Raw genomic sequence first — 20,586 nt, 5'->3', positions numbered from 1 at the left:
CACAAAAAAAAAACGAAACCATTTTTTGTTATGTGACGTCGTAATAAAGGCAGGCAATGAGTACACCACCATCTTTTCCTCCAAAAAACATCAGTTAAAATGGTAAGAAATTGCCTCAAATCGCACCACAGAGCAATCTCGAATCCAAATTTTTTTTCGGGGCCCTTAAGCGGGCCCGAAGCCCAAGCTATAATTTTTTGACCCACTTTTTTGGGGGGACCAACATTTCTTTGCCCCCCCCCAAAAAAATTGTGTTCTGGATCCGCCCTTGTGTGATGATGTGTCACTCATGTGACTATAGTTAGTTCTATATCAGTGGTCATTTCATAAAACAGGGCCTTGGCCTTGGCCTTGAGGGTTAAGCCTTGGCCTTGGCCTCGAGGCTTGAAAGTCTAAGCCTTGGCCTTGGCCTTGAGGGTCAAAGCCTTGGCCTTGGCCTTGAGGGTCAAAGCCTTTGCTCCAACACTGCTGGACAGTCATCTGCAAAAGTCAGTTTTGAACAGAACTCGTACAAAATAGAGGTGTCCTAAAAGTAAGGATTACCGATAAGTTGGGTCCAAGTTGCTCGGACTAGGCTAGTTGCAGGAACGGGCGGTAACTAGGCCTACAAAACAATCGCCGACTTAGCCTTAGGCCTAGCTGGAGTTACCCAGCCCTGAGTTTTATCATTGGGTTGTCTATAAGGTTACCCAGCCCTGAGTTTTATCATTGGGTTGTCTATAAGGGCTGGAGCGAATTTTTCTCGTAACTTGTAGTATAGGCAAAAATTTTTGGAAAATGTTCAATTTTGTCCCCGTTACACACTAATTGCAACTGCAACTCACCCCAAACTTGCCTGGAATAACCATAACACAGGTCCTTGAAGTAAAAAACGATCCACGATGAAGATTCAGCCTACAATTGCAGTGAAAACAGGAGGAATAACCGCTAACTTGAAAACTTTGCTGGATTGGCCAGGACCGCAATTGGTTTGTGCACAAAAAAAATTGTGTACAATGAATGGCGGTCGATTAACAGGCACAGAGAGCGATCGCTGTCAACTACTCATTTTGCCGGCTGCGCTGGCTGTTGGCGCATGACGTCACGCGGAAGCGTAACACCCGATAACTGTTTCATGCACTATTGGTTGCGGTTCCAGTACCAAAGCTGTGATGCGAGTGGTAAACCTTATATTAGTGCATGAAACAGTCATCGGGTGTTACGCTTCCGCGTGACGTCATGCGCCAACAGCCAGCGCAGCCGGCAAAAACGAGTAGTTGACAGCGATCGCTCTCTGTAGCTGTGCCTGTTAATCGACCGCCATTCATTGTACATGTACACAATTTTTTTTGTGCACAAACCAATTGCGGTCCTGGCCAATCCAGCAAGGTTGTCAAGTTAGCGGTTATTCCTCCTGTTTTCACTGCAATTGTAGGCTGAATCTTCATCGTGGATCGTTTTTTACTTCAAGGACCTGTGTAAATTATTCCAGGCAAGTTTGGGGTGAGTTGCAGTTGCAATTAGTGTGTAACGGGGACAAAATTGAACATTTTCCAAAAAATGTTGCCTATACTACAAGTTACGAGAAAAATTCGCTCCAGCCCTTATTGACAACCCAATGATAAAACTCAGGGCTGGGTAACTCCAGCGGTATCAGGTCAACTCGGACCCAAACCAAGTCGGACCCATGCCAAGTCGGACCCATGCCAACTCGGACCCATGCCAACTCGGACCCACTACCAACTCGGACCCACTACCAACTCGGACCCACAACCAAATCGGACCCACGACCAACTCGGACCCACTAACAACTCGGACCCACTACCAACTCGGACCCAAGCACGACCAACTCGGACCCAACAATGACTCAATCATTAGTTTCAAAGATTATATTTATAGGTGATCTTAATGTTAGTGCTTATAATAGTGAAGATATTCTGTAATTACATTGGGCAGAATGGGTTTTTAGTTTTGTTGTTTTCTTGTATTGCCGCTGTGTGGAACGCTATTTTGTGATGCGTACAGTAAATACTTTTGCTAAACGCTTATCGTTTTGAACGTCATGAAACTAAACGTGCTTAGCTTTTTGAAACCGTGACCTGTGAAGCTAAACCAAGAGGTATTAATAGCGTATAGTATAGGTTAGGCATATCGTATGTCATTTGTACGACTTGATATATACGTGCTTTTTCAAAATCTCGATTTTATTTTCCAAACGAAATTCAAAGGATTATAATTTTCAGTAAAAAATAAATTACTTGTTTGTTTTTGCAAGCCTTTGTGTCGTGTAACAAGTGGTTTTAAGTGGCACGGCATTTTTTTTCAGTGAGGAAGTTATTAATTTGAAATAACTATTTAGGCCTTTCATTTCATGTAATATTGTTTGTTTGTTTTTAATTCACATGCTGGCTTTGAATTTTGTGGGATTTTTTTATGAATCTGTTTAACTTCTAATAATTTTTTGATTTAACTTTTTTGTTTAATATGGAACCTTCGTTTTTCTTGCAGTGTATGCAATGGTGTTTATGTGGGTTTTTTTAAATAGAGATTAGAATAGACTTCGTTTTTATATTTTATTTATTTTATTTATTGACTTATAATGTTTACTTATATTTATTGAGTTTAATGTTATGTTTGAAAGTGTTTATGTTTTAATGCCATACTTTCCAATTTTATTTTTCTATGAAGATCTGTTCTTAATTTCAATAATTTGTATACTCGTTACGTTGAAGTTTGGATTAAAAACGAAATAAATTGCTGTTAAATTTAGCAAGATGGTGTGAACGATGTCAATTAATATGTTTTAATGAAAATAAATAATTGGTTAAACTTTTAAAGCGCAATATGTTTTAATGGAAACAAATAAAGATAATAAATAATTAATTACACTTTTAAAGCGCATTTCAAAATAGCATTTCAATGCGCTTTACGACAAAAATGTTATACTGCTGCAATACAGATATGAGATAATTTACCTTACAATTACAATGAAAATTTATACTAAACAGCATCACTGTAATAACAGATGAGAAGTGGACAAACTTTATGAAATGAATGATTGAAAACGATGTCGAATGATTGAAAACGATGGGTCCGAGTTGGTCATGCATGGGTCCGAGTTGGTAGTGGGTCCGAGTTGGTTGTGGGTCCGAGTTGGTAGTGGGTCCGAGTTGGTCGTGGGTCCGAGTTGGTAGTGGGTCCGAGTTGGCATGGGTCCGAGTTGGTAGTGGGTCCGAGTTGGCATGGGTCCGAGTTGGCTTGGGTCCGAGTTGGTTTGGGTCCGAGTTGGATCGAAACCACTCCAGCTACCTTAGTTAGGCCCTATAATAAATAATCAAATACTTTTCAATGACAAAACAAATTATATAATTGAATGACAAACTTGTTCAGCCACCTTTGTTTTTCTTCCTGTGTGGTTTGACTTGAGCAAAGAGCAGTTGTTTGGTATAAGCCAGATGACTAACTTTCTCACTCTCAGTTCTGTGACCACGTTTCCTGCTCACTTTGCATTAGATCGCTCAATGCTCATTTCATTTCAGCATGCGCAACTTATCAGAACCCAGACGTACCTACGTACGAATGTATACGTGCAGATTAGAGGGAGAGGTAACCCGTCTATGAGACGAGATGTCTACCAACAGGTGGCGCTATATACGGCTCTAGCTAGATAGCCAGCTGCACAATTTGTATGTCACCGTAACTCGTAAGTGAATTTTTAAAGTTAAATTTCCGGATGCATTGGGTTTTTTCCAACCTGCTTAAATAAGTACTTGAGTTATTGAATCGTGTGAAATGGAACCAGTCTTTTGGACCTATAGTTATTTGAAGGAATAACTAAAAATGGGAAAGAATTCGATACCTGGACATCACACTTGATACATGCACTTGTCACCAATTTTCGGACTAACTTGTCACAAGCTGGTCTGAAAATTTCTATTGTAATAAGAGTAAGACTTCGCCTCAGTGTTTTCTCATAAAATGTTTCAATATTTTCCGTGCTAAATTTGACTTTTTAGGACATACTTTCACTTTCTGATGGTTGATACTAAGTGATAGGTCACTGCAGGGGAAATGTAGTGATGACCAGGTATGGGTTTCGTTCCTGAATTAAAATTGAAAAAAAATGTAGGCACTTCTTTCTTAATTTAGAATACCAAGCTACATCACCTGTAAGTGAAAGCAGTATTAAAGGCTGTTGTAAAGCATGGCTCATGTTTTTTTTAACTCGACAACCATGCTTGATGATGATGCAGGCCCAGCGCACCTCCCACTAGGCTCATGACATGGGAGAGTCGTCATTTTTGTAAATGGCGAATCTACCATGTTGATGCCATGAGCCTTAGAAGTTAGACTGAGCTTAGGGAAAGAATGTAGTATCCAGACGCCACTTCTTTGGTTGTCTGTGGAGAGTCGAATGCTTTTTCAGAGTATTTTCCAACAATTTTCGAATATTGAAACATTTTATGAGAAAACACTGAGGCGAAGTCTTACTCTTATTACAATAGAAATTTTCAGACCAGCTTGTGACAAGTTAGTCCGAAAATTGGTGACAAGTACATGTACACAAGTGTGATGTCCAGGTATCGAATTCTTTCCCATTTTTAGTTATTCCTTCAAATAACTATAGGTCCAAAAGACTGGTTCCATTTCACACGATTCAATAACTCAAGTACTTATTTAAGCAGGTTGGAAAAAACCCAATGCATCCGGAAATTTAACTTTAAAAATTGAACATGTTTCTCAGATTCATGTCTTTTCAATATTTTTGCAATGACTAACCTTCATTGAGATGATGAAAAGTGTGGCGTTAGGATGCTACATTCTTTCCGAGCTGGGTATTCCAAGCTTGGAACTTGTTAACTTGAGTAACTCCAGCTCTGATGCTAATCAAGAATTCAATGTTAAATGTCAAATTCTTGATGAGCATTAGAGCTGGAGTTACTCAAGCTAGGAACTAGAAGCCTTTTTCGCAAATTCAAATGGGAGTGTGCGCGTGCACACATCAGATTCAACATGTTCAGCAATTTAGTTTTGAGAGAAAGCGCAGCAGATGATTGCACACAAGTTTATTATAGGGACGTACATGTACGTGGTAACCGAATCTACATTCTGTAATTTTTCATCAAAGAAGAAGATGGAAACGTCTGTGTGCACAAATATTGGAGCATACAAGCGTCTTAAACTTTGGTGCCGAAAACAATTGCATTTACTTCAAAACAAGAACTTGTCTTGGATTTCATTGGTACCCCTCTAAGATTTTGCATGCGAGTGGTGAACTGTTTATCTCTCAAAACTAAATCATGAATCATGATGTGTGCTAGCCCCATTCTATGGCCATGCACTGACTAAACTCCATACTATAGCCTTTAGGCCATACTTAAGCGCGACAAGTCACTGAAAGTGTGTTCTTTTGTTATGGAAATCATTCTGCCTGATACTCGGCTAGTCTGGTTCCCAGACCAAAAGATTCTGACTATTCCTGATGAATCTTAGGTCAGGCAGCCTCCGTGGCTAAAGATAAATATGACGACATTGATGGCCCTTTTTCAAAGCTCGGCTTCGTTTTCGATTTCGCTTTATCACTTTTAGCTTTTAATGTTCAATCTGATCAAATTTTTAAGTAAATCACTTGCTTCGTAATATCATACAGTTATGATAATACAGTTTGATGTTTCTGTAAGATAACATTGACTAATGTTGATCTGGAAAGACCGAGTTTTGGAAAATCTCAGTAACGGTCGTCAAATTCAAAATTGTACATGACGCAGCAAAAAAGTTCGCCCATACGATCCGAATATATTTGATGCACAAAATCGTCGTTGAATTTCAAGTTTTCTAAATGAAAGCAATGAATATTAATTATCAACTCATTTAAAAAAAAAATTTAATAAGCAATTAGCAGTTAATTATGGCAGATCGTTAATAACACAGGTTTTCAGTTTCATGGCTACGTCTTGTGCCCGCTTGTTTGCAACTGGCGAAGACCTAGACGCTCTAAACATGAGGTTCGGAAATGTCACGGGGACAAACAATGCCCAATGGCAGTTTCATGAAACACACTGGAAGCACTTCACTGAATCACGTGCGATGCAGAAGAGACTTAACTGCTGTAGCCGAACCTCCTGTCTAAAAGCTTACGTCTAGGTCTTTTCCAGTTGAGAATATGCATACGGCCTATATGCCATGGAGTTTAGTCCAGTGCGTGGCCATTTAATGGGGCTAGATGTGTGCACACGCGTTGAAAGGTTTATTAAACCAGGCCTCACTATTTGCTTCCTGACACACTTTTTACACAGTGTTTAGTTGTTTTTTTGGCGGGACCATTTGGCCGGTGCTGGTTTTCATTTGGTAAACGTTATTTTCAAGGAGGCTTTGTCTGATTGGGTCCTATATAATTACGTCATATTGGCTGCACCGGCCGCTTTTGGTAAATGCTGGAGGAATCAGTGAGGATCTCCTGTGATTTTGGTTTAGGACCCAGTGAAGCTGGACTCACAGTAGTAGAGGTGCATTTTTGAGTAGTGGTGAATTTGTTCAAATACCAATACATTATAGCAAGTACTTTCATTGATAACTTTGTTTTCCAGAATTATTCAAGAGTCCAAAAGAGATGAGAACCACTGTTGGTAGATGCAAAGATGGATGGTTTTGCCAGCTCCCAAACAGTCCACTGTAGCAGCAGCAGCAGCAGCAGCAGCAGCAGCAGCAGCAGCAGCAGCAAGCCTCACATATCATGTCACACTCCCCTCAAACCAAACTTTGCAGCTGAGGATAGAATCGTTCCCTGGGAAACACTGAATTTTCGGTAAATAGATATTTTTCAGTAATGAACAATTTGATCTTAACCCAGGATTACAAGATTTCAGTCAGTTTTGAATTACGTTGGCGCTATGGGCCTTATTCATGAGTTGGCCATTTTTGTCGAGTTCCCTGAATGTATGTCATTAAGTGTTAACTGTTCAATGGGATGGCGCCAGACTATTTATGCAGGCACAATGCAGCCTTATTTTCCTTTTTTTTTTCAATCTGGCTTTAAACATTAGGAATTTTTAATTACAAATTTGAAATTATTCATTGAAGCTGACTGGAATTAATTAGGAATTAACTTGCTTGCATTTCTCTTCGCAAGTTCCAGAAATTAAGATTTTACCTCACTTTCTATTCAATATGGCCGACTCGTGAATAAGGCCCATACATGTTCGTTTACTTTCTTGTATACCTTAAATTTCCTACAAAAATGTTAGAGCCCACTACACCTTTGTTCCTCAATCTTAAGATAAACACAACAACTGGGTAGGAACCCAATGGCCTATTTTTGTACATTCTGTGACATGTTTCTTTCTATCAAACATTGGCACAAGGCACACACTGGACGCAAGAGTTTTGTGCACACTTTAAGTTGAGTCCACTCTTTGTTTAAATCATTTCAATTTGCGAAAGATGTTTCAGGTCATTTCTATTAGTAGGATAGGCAGTAACGTACTCTTTGTTTGAACAGCCACAGACAGTCAACAGTCAATCCACTTCCCCTGCTATTCATGCATGTGTACCTTTATACACAGGCTAGTCACCAACAGTCATACCATATGTAGGGTACATGTATAATAAGCATCGTGACTAGTCAAATTTGATCAATATATAAAAGGAGGTGCCTTGTAGGTACAGCTGGCTTATCCATCACCTCCAGCCATGGCAAAGCTGTTTCAAGTTACATAAATAGTCACAGATGGTCAATCATGCTTGATGAAAGCATAGGGTTCTTAACTGTTAACCACTTTGCGCCGGGTTTATTTTTTGCCGTAAATTTCAAAATTTTCAAAAGGCAAAATTTCCCAGCCAACTTCTGATATGCAGCCAAACGCCACAAATACTGATTCGCAAGATTGATTTCAACAGTACATGTATTTGTATGATATTTCTTGCCGAAACCGCATATGTTTCAATACTCCGGGGTGTGCACTGGAGCATAAATTGTACAACAATAGGCCGTGCACAATGGCCCACAAAATGGTCAGCACACGGTCCGCCTCCACAGACTACATGGACTTTGTGTATGTGTACAAAAGGCTCAAGGGATTAACGTGTTTAGATGTCACCCGGAGGCGAGTCGAGGCAATCTTGACGTCTTAACCTGTCAGCCATGCCTGTGCACAAAAACAGCCAATGCGTGTTATCACGGCCTCCGGAGCGAACTGGTTAACAATAGTCACATGATTTAATTTGACTGCTGAGATATGCTTGTTCATTTTGTCGGGTACAGTGGGAAGATTTTGATTGAAACCAAAATTGCTTGACACAGGATTTTCTCTTGTACATTTTTTCTGGTCTTAACTTTGTGTGTACTTGATTACAGATACAAAGCTCCACCCAAACCTGCCAGAAAATCTGGAGCACCCTCAAGAGCAAAGAAGAAGCAAGTCAAATCAAAGAAAGAAACAAGCAAAAGTGGCTGCCAGGAGTCCAAAAAGAAGCATTCAAAACACAAAAGAGAATCAAGCAAAAGTGATCATCAGGAGTCAAAGGTATGCTAAAATGTTGAATGGAAACTCAACTACTAGATTCATACTTAGCAGTTTTGTGTTGTTCTTGACAACATGTAAATACCCATGGCCAGAATTTCTAAACAAAATAAAATATACTTAATGAGATTAAATGACCAATAAATAAAAAAGTACATTTGCAATTCCAACAGTAATGTAAACCTGCTAATTGTAATTTGCTGGTAATTTCCAAAATGAGCCCGTTGTCTTTAACTAAACTCTTCAAAATTGTCAGGTCTCTCAAGATTCCAAAGACCAAAACTCAACTGGCACCAGAATTAAGTGCTTCGTATCAGTAGAAAGCTTCTTTTCTGCGCAATTCAAAATATCTGTTTTTACTTGACTCTCTTTTTGTAGAGGCAGATAACTTGTGCAGTTCTACATCAAGTGCCATTGGTTTGCCAGCTACATCACTCATTTACACCCCTAATGTTGTTATATATGATTGCTTTCTTTACCTCATCATCAGCAAGATGCACATTCCACGAGTGCAGCGACTTCATATTTAGTAGCCGAGGGCCCTACAGATGACCCTGTGACCTCTGATGACCTAGGTCATGCCGGTTGTCACGTAAGCGCATTGCCACAGTGCTGTCTGCTCAGGATCTTTTGTTGCCTGCCCATCTTTGATCTCTTGAGGGCGGGCTTGACTTGCAGAGCTTGGCATCGGCTGTCACTGGATAAGAGCATTGTAGGTTGGAATACAGTTTATGGTTTATTAATTAACTCCTATTGTTTGATCACTCACAGCCAGTCAAAATGGTGTTCACTTCCCATGCCATGCATTTGTGTACAGACTGGTAAAAACAGTCAGATCACATTTATGTAAACACTGTGACTAGTCAAATTCCATCAACAGACGAACGAGGTAACTGGTAGGTACAGCTGGCATATCAATCCCCTCCAGTCAAAGCATGGCTGTACCAAATTAACAAGGGATTCTTAACCGTTAAAAACAGTCACTCGACTGCTGTGATGGCGTAGCCATTTTATTGATTGTAGGACATGGGTTTGCCTTTAGGTATTTCATTTATTCAGTTCTAAATGGTAGGTCAACTCAGACATCTTTATGGACATATTTTAATCATCAATTAGACTTGGACTAACAACGGATGAAGTTCAACTCAGACCTACTTATCAACTTGAACTCAGACTGACTCGGAGCACTTAGAAACTAATTCCTATCTAAACCAGTGCAGACTCGTACTTGTTTGATCAACCCAAATTTTGCACAAAGTTGATTTATCTGCATTTCCCAGCACTAAATTGTTTCCAGTTGCATGGTATAAATACTTTTTTTTCTCAATTTGAACGTTTCAGTGGAAGAGTGTAGCTCTTGAAAATGCCAACATTTCAAGTTGGAAGAGAGCAGCAAAGGCCCTTCAGATCCATGGCACTGTTGCCCTGGTAAGTCTGCACTAAGCACCTTTTTATACTTGTTATTTAGGGTAGGGGTTGGTGGATGTGTACTGAATACAAGAAGGCTGTTGAAGGGCACAACAATTTGGCTGTAGTCGTTTGATGATCCTCTTCTAATCATTTCATATTGCCGATGCACTTCTTGATGAATGAAAGACCTTGGTTTGACGATTTTATGGAAAAGGGGGATTCTGAGCTTATCTTCCAAGTCAGTAATAACAAAGCGGCTTTATTAGATCATAAAATGATCCTTATTTTTTAATGTGGTGATACCATCTAGTTTCCACATTATTTGTGCACTGAGAGCTTCAATATCATTTTCAATTCATAAATACCGTAGAGAATTGATAGCTTCTGATTGGTCGAGACTCGATCAGGCGGGGGCATATTAATGTGATATAAAGACCGGCTTCAAAACAAGTGAATGAATGGCCCCTAAACCAGCATTGATCCAGCATCATGTAAGCCAATGATTGGCCAAATATGCAACAGTCCTTCGGCTCCGTCCATTAACAGCGGCCATCCCCCAACCCGGTCATTATCACACAGTGAAGATCGGGTCCTGACACTTATATTCCCTAATACTACACATTTTGTTTAAAAATGAAGAAGTCTTCTTACAAAAGGTAGTTTTAAGGCCCTTCCCCCTCTAGAAATTGCCCTTGGATAATTGCCTCTGTTCCCATTTTCTAGGATTTCTACAACATGGCCAATGAAGAAACAATGGGGTGGGAGAGCATGTACTGCATTCTGAAGAGGTTGCCTGGGTTGCAGTACCTGCGCTTTGGCTATACCCACACCAATCTGCTGCTGAAGGTTATCCACCATTTGCCAGAGCTAAGGGTGCTGGAGGTTTGCTGGCTGACTGATGAGTACTCGGAGCGAATGTAAGTATGTCTTATCATGTGGCCCCCAAGCACACAACATGTTAGCTTTAATAGCAAAAATACAAACAAATTGCTAGCAAAAATGTTGTGTGATATATGCTGGTTATGACTGATCCTCCTGAGATGTTTTGCTGAACACACTAAAATATGCATAGCACAACTTTTCTGTTTAGGAACTCCATGAAATAGGGGCCTGAATTAACCCTAACTCCCTGGACATTTTTGCTAAGATGTTACCTCAGTCTTGCCATATCCTCTAACTGCCCCTATGTCAAAATTGCATACAGCCGCAATCCTGCAAAATCCTTCGTTATTTCTTGAATGTGGTCCTTGGAGGGGTGACCGCTGCCTCAATCTTTCAAAATCCTCCGGCAGTCACTGTGTTGGGGCAGAGCCAGTGACATCCTGGAGCAGTGCAGAGGATTTCCAGTATAATATAGACCTACATTTATGGGTGGCTGAGCATAAACAAGATCCGGCCCAAGACCTTGACATAGTGCATCCTCCAAAATCAGCCACACATTTTTGCCATATCCTCAATCCTGCAAAATCCTACATTTTGCAAAGAGGCTTTTGGAGGATTTGGGAAGGTTAGGGTTAATATAGACCTTATGCATTGCTGGGGTCCCAGGGGCATTCTTTGATATTTTAATTTTGTAACAATAAATCCCCAATTTTTTTTATTAGGCCTATCCAGGCAATACAAAACCATGGACCTTTAACTTCTCCTTAACCCTAACCTTCCCAAATCCTCCAAAATCCTCTTTGCAAAATGGAGGATTTTGCAGGATTGAGGCTATGTGGCAAAAGTGTGTGGCTGATTTTGGTGGATGCACTGTGTCAAGGTCTTGGGCCGGACCTTGTGTTGTTAATGCTCAGCCATGCATAAATTTAGGCCTAGATTGTACTTGAAATCCTCCGCACAGCTCCAGGATGTCACTGGCTTTTCCTCAACATATTGACAGTGATTGCTGGAGGGTTTTTGCAGGATTTAGGTAAGGTCACCCCTCCAAGGACCACATTCAAGAAATAACAGGTGATTTTGGAGGATTGAGGCTGTATGCTATTTTTTACATGGAGGCAGTTGGAAGATTTTGCAGGATTGAGGTTGCATCCTAGCAAAAATGCCTAGGGAGTGAGGGTTAATGCATAAATTCTATTGTTGAGTGTTTTTGAGTTTAGTTTATGTTAAAAATTAAAAAGAAGAAAATATACAGTTGGCATCACCATAAACAGGATTTCCTATTTCAAAAGGAGCTCCATATTTTTCTATTATCTCTTGCAAAGTTTGTAATGAAGAGGAGCTTAAATATTAAAATTGCAATAACTATAATTAATGGAAAAATGTGACTGAAAATAAAACGACATGTATATGGCGTTGGATTTGATCATTTTGAGTTAGGTTGAAATGCACTAGTGACTGTGTGTTAAATAAAGTGGTACTGTTTGGCAATGATGATAAGTTGTATTCGTGGTTGGCCTCTTGATAGGTGAAGAGAAAGTTCTGAATTTGTGATTTTCCAGATTGAAAGGTTGAGTCCACATTTTTGGAGTTACTTTGAAACGATAAGCAGACAACAAAAGAAACAAAAATCCCAAATTGCTTTTGTTTTGCCTTCCATTAGGGACGGAGTTGTCTTTGATCTGGGCAAGTTGAGCAAACTTATTCATCTCAGGCAACTGAAAATCCGATCGATCAACAGCCTGTTACAGCCTTCTCTGTCTTTTTCTGGTGGGCTGGCAAGCTTAGAAAAACTGAAGCATCTAGGGAAGTTGGTAAGTACTGTGTCTGTGTGAATGATAACTCGACCGACGGTGAGCCCATCTAAGGCTATGCTGATGACCGATCATCAGAATAGCATTTTACTGAATAGAATATTCAAAAAATGTGAGCTGTCTCGAGATAATGACAAACAAACATGTGTGATGTGATATCATTCATATAAGTTGAGGGGTTTTATTGCTGGTCAAACACCTTTTTTTGTGGACAGCCACTTCATATGCATGATTTGAGAGCTTTCGGGGAATATCAGCCCTAAGTTGCATCTTTAAAATCTGTTAATTATCAGCTTGTCAGCAATCTTGAAAAATATATTGATACATTATATTCATAAAAAAGTTTGTTTTATCTCAATGTCAATGTTTGAATATTTGAATATTCGATCACATCCAAGCTCCAATAATCGCATACTAAATAATTTGAACATGCACAGCACTAAGCTCATCTAATCACTCAAAAATGATGTTTGCTGCGAATGATGTGCCAATACATGGACTAGAATGTCAAAGCAATTTTTTTGTACTCCATCTAATGAATGCCAGTCTTTAGTGCAGTATGAACATTTTGTCAAGCTTGGTTATTTCCATCAGTCGTTACAGTAATTTTTGTCCTATTTTCCTCTTTCTCTGAGGTAGACAAGTTCTTATACCCAATTTCAAATTAGGTTTTGCCCTTCACCGACGTTTAAACACTGTACATACTCAGAGTGTTACCTCCCGAGTGAAAGTTGGAAAAAATCACTCGGGTGGGACTCGAACCCACGACCTCCTGCCTTCTAGTGCAGATGTCCTACCACTCGACCACCGAGCTAACGGGATCGGTTGGTCGGTTCGAATCTGTTGTACATAGCAGCGGGTACCGAATAAACTATTATAAGATGGAATTTTTGTGCCGGGGTGGTATAAATCAAATTAGGTTTTGCCCTTCACCGACGTTTAAACACTGTGTACTCAGTGTATTACCTCCCGAGTGAAAGTTGGAAAAAATCACTCGGGTGGGACTCGAACCCACGACCTCCTGCCTTCTAGTGCAGATGTCTTACCACTCGACCACCGAGCTAACGGGATCGGTTGGTTGGTGCGAATCTGATGTACATAGCAGCGGGTACTGGATAAACTATTATAAGATGGAATTTGTTTGCGCCCGGGTGATGTAAATCAAATTAGGTTTTGTCCTTCACCGACGTTTAAACGTCGGTGAAGGGCAAAACCTAATTTGATTTATATCACCCCGGCGCAAAAATTCCATCTTATAATAGTATACCCAATTTATTTATAGCCTGCAATTTGTCAGGCACTGTCAACTTTTCTGTGAAATCCTGGTGATTTTCATCAATCTTTAAATAATAATAATAACGTGTTCTTATATAGCGCTTTTAACTAAAGATCAAAGCGCTTTACATTATTATTCCCCCCTGATTATTGGGCCAATTTAACATTCCAAATACCATCTCAGCTCCCTGGGGAGTATACAGCTCGATGCAGCCATTTCGGTGCAAGGCTGCTAAAATCAATCATAATAACCATCTTTGCCCTCACAGGTACCCATTTACTCCTGGGTGGGTAGAAACAATGAGTGTTAAAGTGCCTTGCCCAAGGGCACATGCAGCATAACCCCACACTGGACTCGAACCACAACCTGCAGAATTACCCGCTATTAATCTGTTAAAATTGATCTGTGGAACCTATTTTGACTTTGTCCCGCATTGCAGTCACTGACGAGTCTACATGAGTCCCGGATCATGCCATCTGAGTATCAGTTCTTGACTAAACTTCCAGAGCTTGTGGAGCTAGAACTTGGTGACTGTGGAAACTGGAGATCAGAGGTGAATTACAATATTTTGCTTAAACCTGGGAACTAATAGTGGTAACAACAGCCACTGCATCTGTGAATCTTTTGTAGGAACTTTGAAGAAAAAAAAGCAGTCATGACCCCTAATAATAGCTTTTTCAGAGAATCTGAATACGTGAACTGGACACTCCATTATATATACGTAGCTAGAGGGGTGTTTCGAAAATGTAAGAGGGATCTGCACAAATTCATGTGCTACAAAATGTTAAAACATTAATGTTAAACATTGGTGATTTGTTTTTTGATTCAACGTAGGGTTTTGAACCAAATTAATTAAATTTTGTTCTCTGTAATTTAGTATTCATAAATACCTAAGACAGTTTACCCATTCCCATTGGTCGAGAGCCCGTCTCGTGGCCGGTCTTAAACGGTCGATAAAGACATGGCTGGCTGGTCTTAGACACTTTTCCAGTGTCGCATGAAATTTTGACTCCTATGAAATCCAGTGCCTTTTATCATTTGATTGGTTGAACATTCACAATCCTCAAGAAGCATGCGCAATACTACCTGTGAATCAGTATTTCAAAGTCCTAAATTCACAACACACCTGCCACAGCTGCATCTATGCGCGCGCCAATACTAATAAAAGGAGTTGTTTACGTCTCACTCGTGAGCTGGACACTCCATTATATACATGTAGCTAGAGGGATGTTTCGAAAACGTGAAATTTTTGAACAAAATCTTATTTTTTGACTTGTTTTGACTTTTGGACTGAAAAGTTTTTATTTTTTGACCGAAAAGGTATTTATGAATGTGGTTGGTCGGTATTAAACACTGATGTTTACCGGTTGGAGTCTAGATGCTGATAATTCCCCCACTATCGGCTTGGGTAATTATCAGCATCCAGACTCCAACCAGTCTTAAACATAGTGTTTAATACCTCCCAAGCACACATTTATTCCCATATTAAAACGTGCTTCACTTAATTTCTTCGTAGTGATTGAGGGACCATCTGCAAGACATCTTTGGCAACAAAGTCATTGCCTATTTGTATTTTTTCTGGCAATGAAGTCCTTGCCTATGTTTAGTATTGAAGTAAGAACACAAGCTTAATGTTCCGTGTTTATTTATGTAAGTGCTAAAATTGTAGCTTGGCCTTCCCTTAGCTTTTAATTTCAAAAAGAAGCTTTTGTTTTCTTCCCCCATTCAGACTTACGAAATGTTGGGTAAACTGACCAAGCTGCGGAGTTTAAGACTTGAGAATGGAGGTTGTTGGTGTGATCAGGATAGCACTCCTCAGTGTACGTGCAATATCTCCGATGCCCTCAGAAAACTGACACAGTGAGTTTGTTCATCTTAGTTGCATTCACTCGTCAATAAACCCGAAGCCTCCTTAATCCTCAAAAATCAACCATGCTCGTTAGGAGATTCAGGCTCTATGCCTGTTCAGTGCCTGTTTAGAAGATGCTTGGCAAGGTTAAGGAAGGGTTCCGTTACTAGGTATTTGCACATATGACAAATCATGCTCCATTGGTTTCCTTGAACTATGATGAAGTTTGGAGAATTGAGATTCCAAGCAAAATGTGTGGGGAGTTTGGATAGATATGTGCATACATTTCTTAACATCTGTTCTGTTGTTCGTATCTTTCTTTCCCAGGTTAGAGAAGCTTGAGCTGATCATGTACATCATGCCCAGTGACATCAACCCTGCCTTACAGTTTCTGACCAAGCTGCAGTCGCTAACCTTTTGGCCCATGGTCTGCCTGCGAGGTCTATGCCCGAGGTCCATGGAACCATGCGCTTTTGGATTTAAAGCTCCAGTAAGTTTTTGTAAACGGTCCATAGAAATCTGTTAAAAGCCAGTGGCTGTTTGCCCCCCCCCCCCCCTCCCCCTCAAGAAAACAAGAAAAGAACCCCAAAAACTTCCACAACCCCACTGAGTCCAATTTTTTAAATCCAATTGACACTTGTTTTAATTTGAATTTGCTCTTTGAAGAATCCATAAAACCATACAGGGTGAGTCAAATTAAAGAAAATATTAGAAATATGTAGCAATTATCAAAACAAGTGCAAACGAGATATGTTATTGACTGGTATTTTGGACATATTTGGTGAAAGTTTCATGTATATCCATTGTACCATTTTCAAGAAAAGTGCTGACTACATTTCAAACAATGCAGTCACATCAGTACGTGGTTTCAGTAAATTTTTGAACCACAATTTCTTTTAAATTGTACAATGTTGTGATAATTGCTACATATTTCTAATAATTCTTTTCTTTAATTTGGGTCTAGATCATTCTGACTCACTATGTACAGTGGTGGGGAAGTTTGGGCTTGGGAGGAACAGGCAGGGCAACTTGGGGTGGCACAAGAACCAATGGGTGGTATAGGAACCAAAAAGAAGTTGACTGGAGTGGGGTTTGAACTGCCTACATGTACATCTGGAACACTGTAGCAGCCATTTCCTGAATGATCAAGTGCTGTTTTCCAACTCTAGCATTTGCTACTGTTGCTGATATGATTTTGAAGTCACATGGCATACACAAGTCTATGGCATCTGGTTTATAGTGCACCTTGAAGAAATACCCTGACACAGGGCTGGATATCTCAGTTGATAGATTGCAGTGTTTCAGTGGTCTCAAGTTCATTCCCTCCCTGGTCAAAATATTCTGTTCAATCTTTTATTGAGTAAAATCAAACACACATGTACCGGTAGTCAGTTTGCCTTTGCCGTTGATGTGTGAATTGTTCAGATCAAAATAGAATGACAAAATTATCTTGATATTTAATTCATATTATTTTAGAATTATTTCTCGACCATTATCCCCCATCCTTAATTCAACCAGTTGATTCAGACCAACTCAAACAAGTGCAAGGCCCTGGGCAACCTGAGACACCTGCGCCATCTGACCTGGGGAGTGCCCATCATAACCTTTGACACTCCTCGGATGGACTACCCTTACAACGTGACCACGGAGAAGGCAGTCAAGAGCCCGGTGGTCCTGGCACTCACCGAGATGCTGGCCAAGCAGCTACCCGAGACTGCCGTCAACATCTTGATTGTTCCCGTGGTGATGAACAAAGACCATTACGAGCACTCTTTTGACTCGGCCGATGATGATGACTCGAGTGGCTGGGGCTCAGACAGTGAATACTGGGATACTGATGACTCAGACAGTGACATGGATCATGGGTGTGCCATGGACTTTGGTATTCCTTTTAGCTTCTAGAAGTAAACACTCATGGATCGTCTAAAATGCCTGCGCTGAGCCCCAAGAAATGGCCCAGGAATAGTGTGCAATCAGCTCAAGGGTTGCTCAGACATGTGAAATGCTTAGAATGGATTGCATTTATTGTGGTGAGCATAATGTGAATGCGGCAGTAATTATTGATTCAATGCGTGACTCAATTGCTGATTGGTGGATAGACATGTGACCTGGATAGTGTCACCTGATTGGTTCATGACTGGAGTTTTGGTATTGATAATATCAGACTTTTTCAATCTTACTTGCAATGTGTGAACAGTTGAGTGTGTACATGTTTGTAAGTCATAGAGTTATCCACCACTGAAATACTGACTCTATCAGACAAAAAATAGTAGATCCAGATTATCCACCCGAACAAGATGAAGCATATCGTAGCTTGTTTCCTTCATTTGCAGCACTTTGGCCAACAATAAGATACGAGGATTATGCCATCTTGGAATAAAACTTGTGTCAATATTTTTTTTTTTTGTTGACTGTCCTATCAAGTAATACGGGATTATAAAAACCAGGTGTAAAACCATGTTTCCTGTATGAGAAATTAATCATACACTGCTTGGAAAGTGATAACAGCATGGATCTAAGCAATGGGATGAAACAAATGATGTCAACTGAATGACCTTTTGACGAGTGACAGAATCATGTTAAAGTACCGAACTCTTACAAAACACATTGGCTCTTAAATATACCCTGATGTTGTTGGGCATGTCCTTTGGTTTTCAATGGAGCTCGAGAGTGTGTCTTAAACAAATGCACTGAGAAAATGGTAAAGCAAACAAACTCTGGAGAATATAAAGAATCGATTGTGAAATTAATTTTGACTGTATTTTGTTCAAAATAACATAAACAAACCAATTTGTCATCGAATTTATTAGAAGAAATATTCATGATGCACACATACTTTGTCGAGTTTTGTTGAATTGACTATTTAAAAGTTATTTTGGTATGTATTTTTTTCTTACTTTGTGTATTTGTTCACATAAAGACATAAATTATTTATTTGGAAAACTTGCTTGTGTAAAAAGAATATTTATTTTTTTACCTAAATTAGATTGGCGCGCATAGCCTAGATTGGGCGTCATTACCATAAAACGTAAACCACAATTTCACAAAAAAGGGGCACGTGCGAGTTGAATTGGGCAGATGGCAAACTGTGCTGTGATTTTTTTTGTTCCGGGCTGGATTGTGTGCACGCGGGACCCTCTAATATTGGGTGATGTTTGTTGTTTCGGGCATGCAAAATGGCGCAGGACCTTTTCAACAGTTTTGTATCCCGTCTCATTCAGCGCGACAGTTTATTGATGAATCGGGCCAAGTTTGGGACCGAGATACGATCACGAAAACCTACCAACAATGTAAAATCCCCAATGTAGGCACATGTACACGCTACGCTTGGCGACCCATTTTCTGGACGTTGAGATTAAACGTATATAGCAGCATTGCACAAAACCAGATATTTTTGAAAAATAGAATTATAGCCTAGGCAAATACTCTCATCATGCAAAAAACAAGAAGCTCGTGTGGAAACGGTTCTCGAAAAAATCCATGAGGTATTCAACAGGATGGGACTAGCGTTGCATTACAGTGCTAATTACGAGCAACACGGACCTAGACGTAGATAGAGTGGACACAAGATGAGTATCTCAGTGTTTTCTTTAACAAGTGAATCGAACTAGTTTCTTTTCAATAATGCAGAAACCTTAAGTTCAGTAGGGTAAGTTTTCGGAAAATTCGAAGGAAAAGGCATCAGCTTTTCGGCGTATCCTCCCTCCCTAAAATGTAAAATCTACTGTACATGCTTGGCGCGGGTCCTTTTAGTTACAGAGGCGAGCTATCGTACAGCTAGAAAATTAAATTGAGCTATCAGTATGCCCACAATTACGGAAGACGGATAGTGTCACTCAATATTTTTTTTTGTTCGAGTGAAAATATTTTTTTTGTACAGCGCCGCCACTTATTAAGTGGCGGCCGCCACATAATAAGTGGCGGCCGCCACATAATAAGTGGCGGCGCTGTACAAAAAGAATATTTTCACTCGTACAAAAAAATATATATTCAGACTTATTGAGTGGCACAATTCGTCTTCCGTAAGTGGCACTATCCATCTTCCGTATTTAAACGGTTCCAGAAAAAGTGCAATTTTAAATGAATGTTAGGCGTGCTATAATTTTGAAAAAAAGATGCAGAGTTTTAAAAGAATCATTTAAACGGTTCCATAACAAAATGCAATTTCAAATGAATGTTAGGCGTGCTTTAATTTTGAAAAAAAGATGAAGACTAAACAAAATACATGGTTGTTACTATACCTAGAGATATAATGTGTCTCTTTTTTATCCGTTATTTGGATTCTACTTGCGAATGCTTAAAATGTAAAAGCGAACCATAAATTACCCAGTTGAGTTGAATCGATTTTTGTTCGTTATTATACAGAGCCGACCTTAGCCGCATCAAGCCACCTACGACGACAGAGGGCAATATTTTTGACTCCCAGGCCAGGATGATGATGTCATCTTGAAGGTACCTAAAGCCCGCCGCACACGACGAGAGCTTTTACGTGCTGAGCAAAAAGTTATTGGAGGCCGATTGCGCAGCACGTATAGCTCACAAAATATATGTGTGCGGTGAATTTTTGCTGAGTTTTCTGCCTCGCGATGCCGGGAGGCAAATTCCCCTTGTTTGATTTCCTTCGCCTCGCCAGGCAAAAAACTCACCGTGTGCGGTCAAGGGGAGCTACGTGCTGAGCTAAAAATATTAACCAGCCAATGAAATCACGCCAATGAGTAAATTACTTGGTTGATAGGGGCAAAGCTATAATCATTTTATTTAAAGACATATCGCTGTAAAAGTATCTCATATTTTCAAAGCCAATAATTGCCTTGTGACAAACGACGGCTGTTTGAATAGCGTCCAATGTTTGAGTCCTTA

General features: G+C 39.9%; 2 protein-coding genes and 1 non-coding gene across 5 annotated transcripts in view; 1 reads left to right on the top strand and 2 right to left on the bottom strand.

The window, feature by feature from the left end:
- Positions 1–3,518, bottom strand: part of LOC119720456 (dimethyladenosine transferase 2, mitochondrial-like) — a 29,378-nt gene extending 25,860 nt beyond the window's left edge. The window contains exon 1 of the mRNA XM_038190131.1: positions 3,374–3,518. The gene's annotated coding sequence lies outside the window, so the exon portion shown is untranslated. The remainder of the gene's footprint in view (positions 1–3,373) is intronic.
- A 53-nt stretch (positions 3,519–3,571) lies between these two features.
- On the top strand, positions 3,572–18,672 carry LOC119720437. 3 transcript variants are annotated; one of them, XM_038190118.1, is made up of 11 exons: positions 3,572–3,665; positions 6,567–6,784; positions 8,333–8,501; positions 8,989–9,210; positions 9,840–9,926; positions 10,632–10,825; positions 12,451–12,601; positions 14,317–14,430; positions 15,607–15,737; positions 16,054–16,216; positions 17,245–18,672. In XM_038190118.1, exons 2-11 carry the CDS (start codon positions 6,618–6,620, stop codon positions 17,626–17,628), a joined length of 1,782 nt encoding a protein of 593 aa, XP_038046046.1. In that variant the 5' UTR covers positions 3,572–3,665; positions 6,567–6,617; the 3' UTR covers positions 17,629–18,672. The 3 variants fall into 3 exon arrangements, with proteins under 3 accessions (XP_038046046.1, XP_038046038.1, XP_038046031.1); XM_038190110.1 differs by having other exon boundaries at positions 3,574–3,675; XM_038190103.1 differs by having other exon boundaries at positions 3,583–3,682.
- On the bottom strand, positions 13,592–13,664 carry Trnal-uag. The gene has a single exon. It is a non-coding gene; the product is annotated as a tRNA-Leu (tRNA).
- Positions 18,673–20,586: the final 1,914 nt, after the last annotated feature.

The sequence above is a fragment of the Patiria miniata genome, unplaced genomic scaffold, assembly GCF_015706575.1.
Source record: "Patiria miniata isolate m_02_andy unplaced genomic scaffold, ASM1570657v1 HiC_scaffold_13, whole genome shotgun sequence".
Classification (NCBI taxonomy): Eukaryota; Metazoa; Echinodermata; class Asteroidea; order Valvatida; family Asterinidae; genus Patiria; species Patiria miniata.
Note: the sequence above shows the minus strand (reverse complement) of the source record. Positions and strands in the feature narration are given on the sequence as shown.

Bases quoted from the DNA above. Each gene is read 5' to 3' on its own strand.
- LOC119720437 (XM_038190118.1), top strand. From the start codon at position 6,618: ATGGATGGTTTTGCCAGCTCCCAAACAGTCCACTGTAGCAGCAGCAGC. The intron at 9,927-10,631 runs GTAAGTCTGCAC...CCCATTTTCTAG, and splicing joins TCCATGGCACTGTTGCCCTG to GATTTCTACAACATGGCCAA. The intron at 12,602-14,316 runs GTAAGTACTGTG...CCCGCATTGCAG, and splicing joins TGAAGCATCTAGGGAAGTTG to TCACTGACGAGTCTACATGA.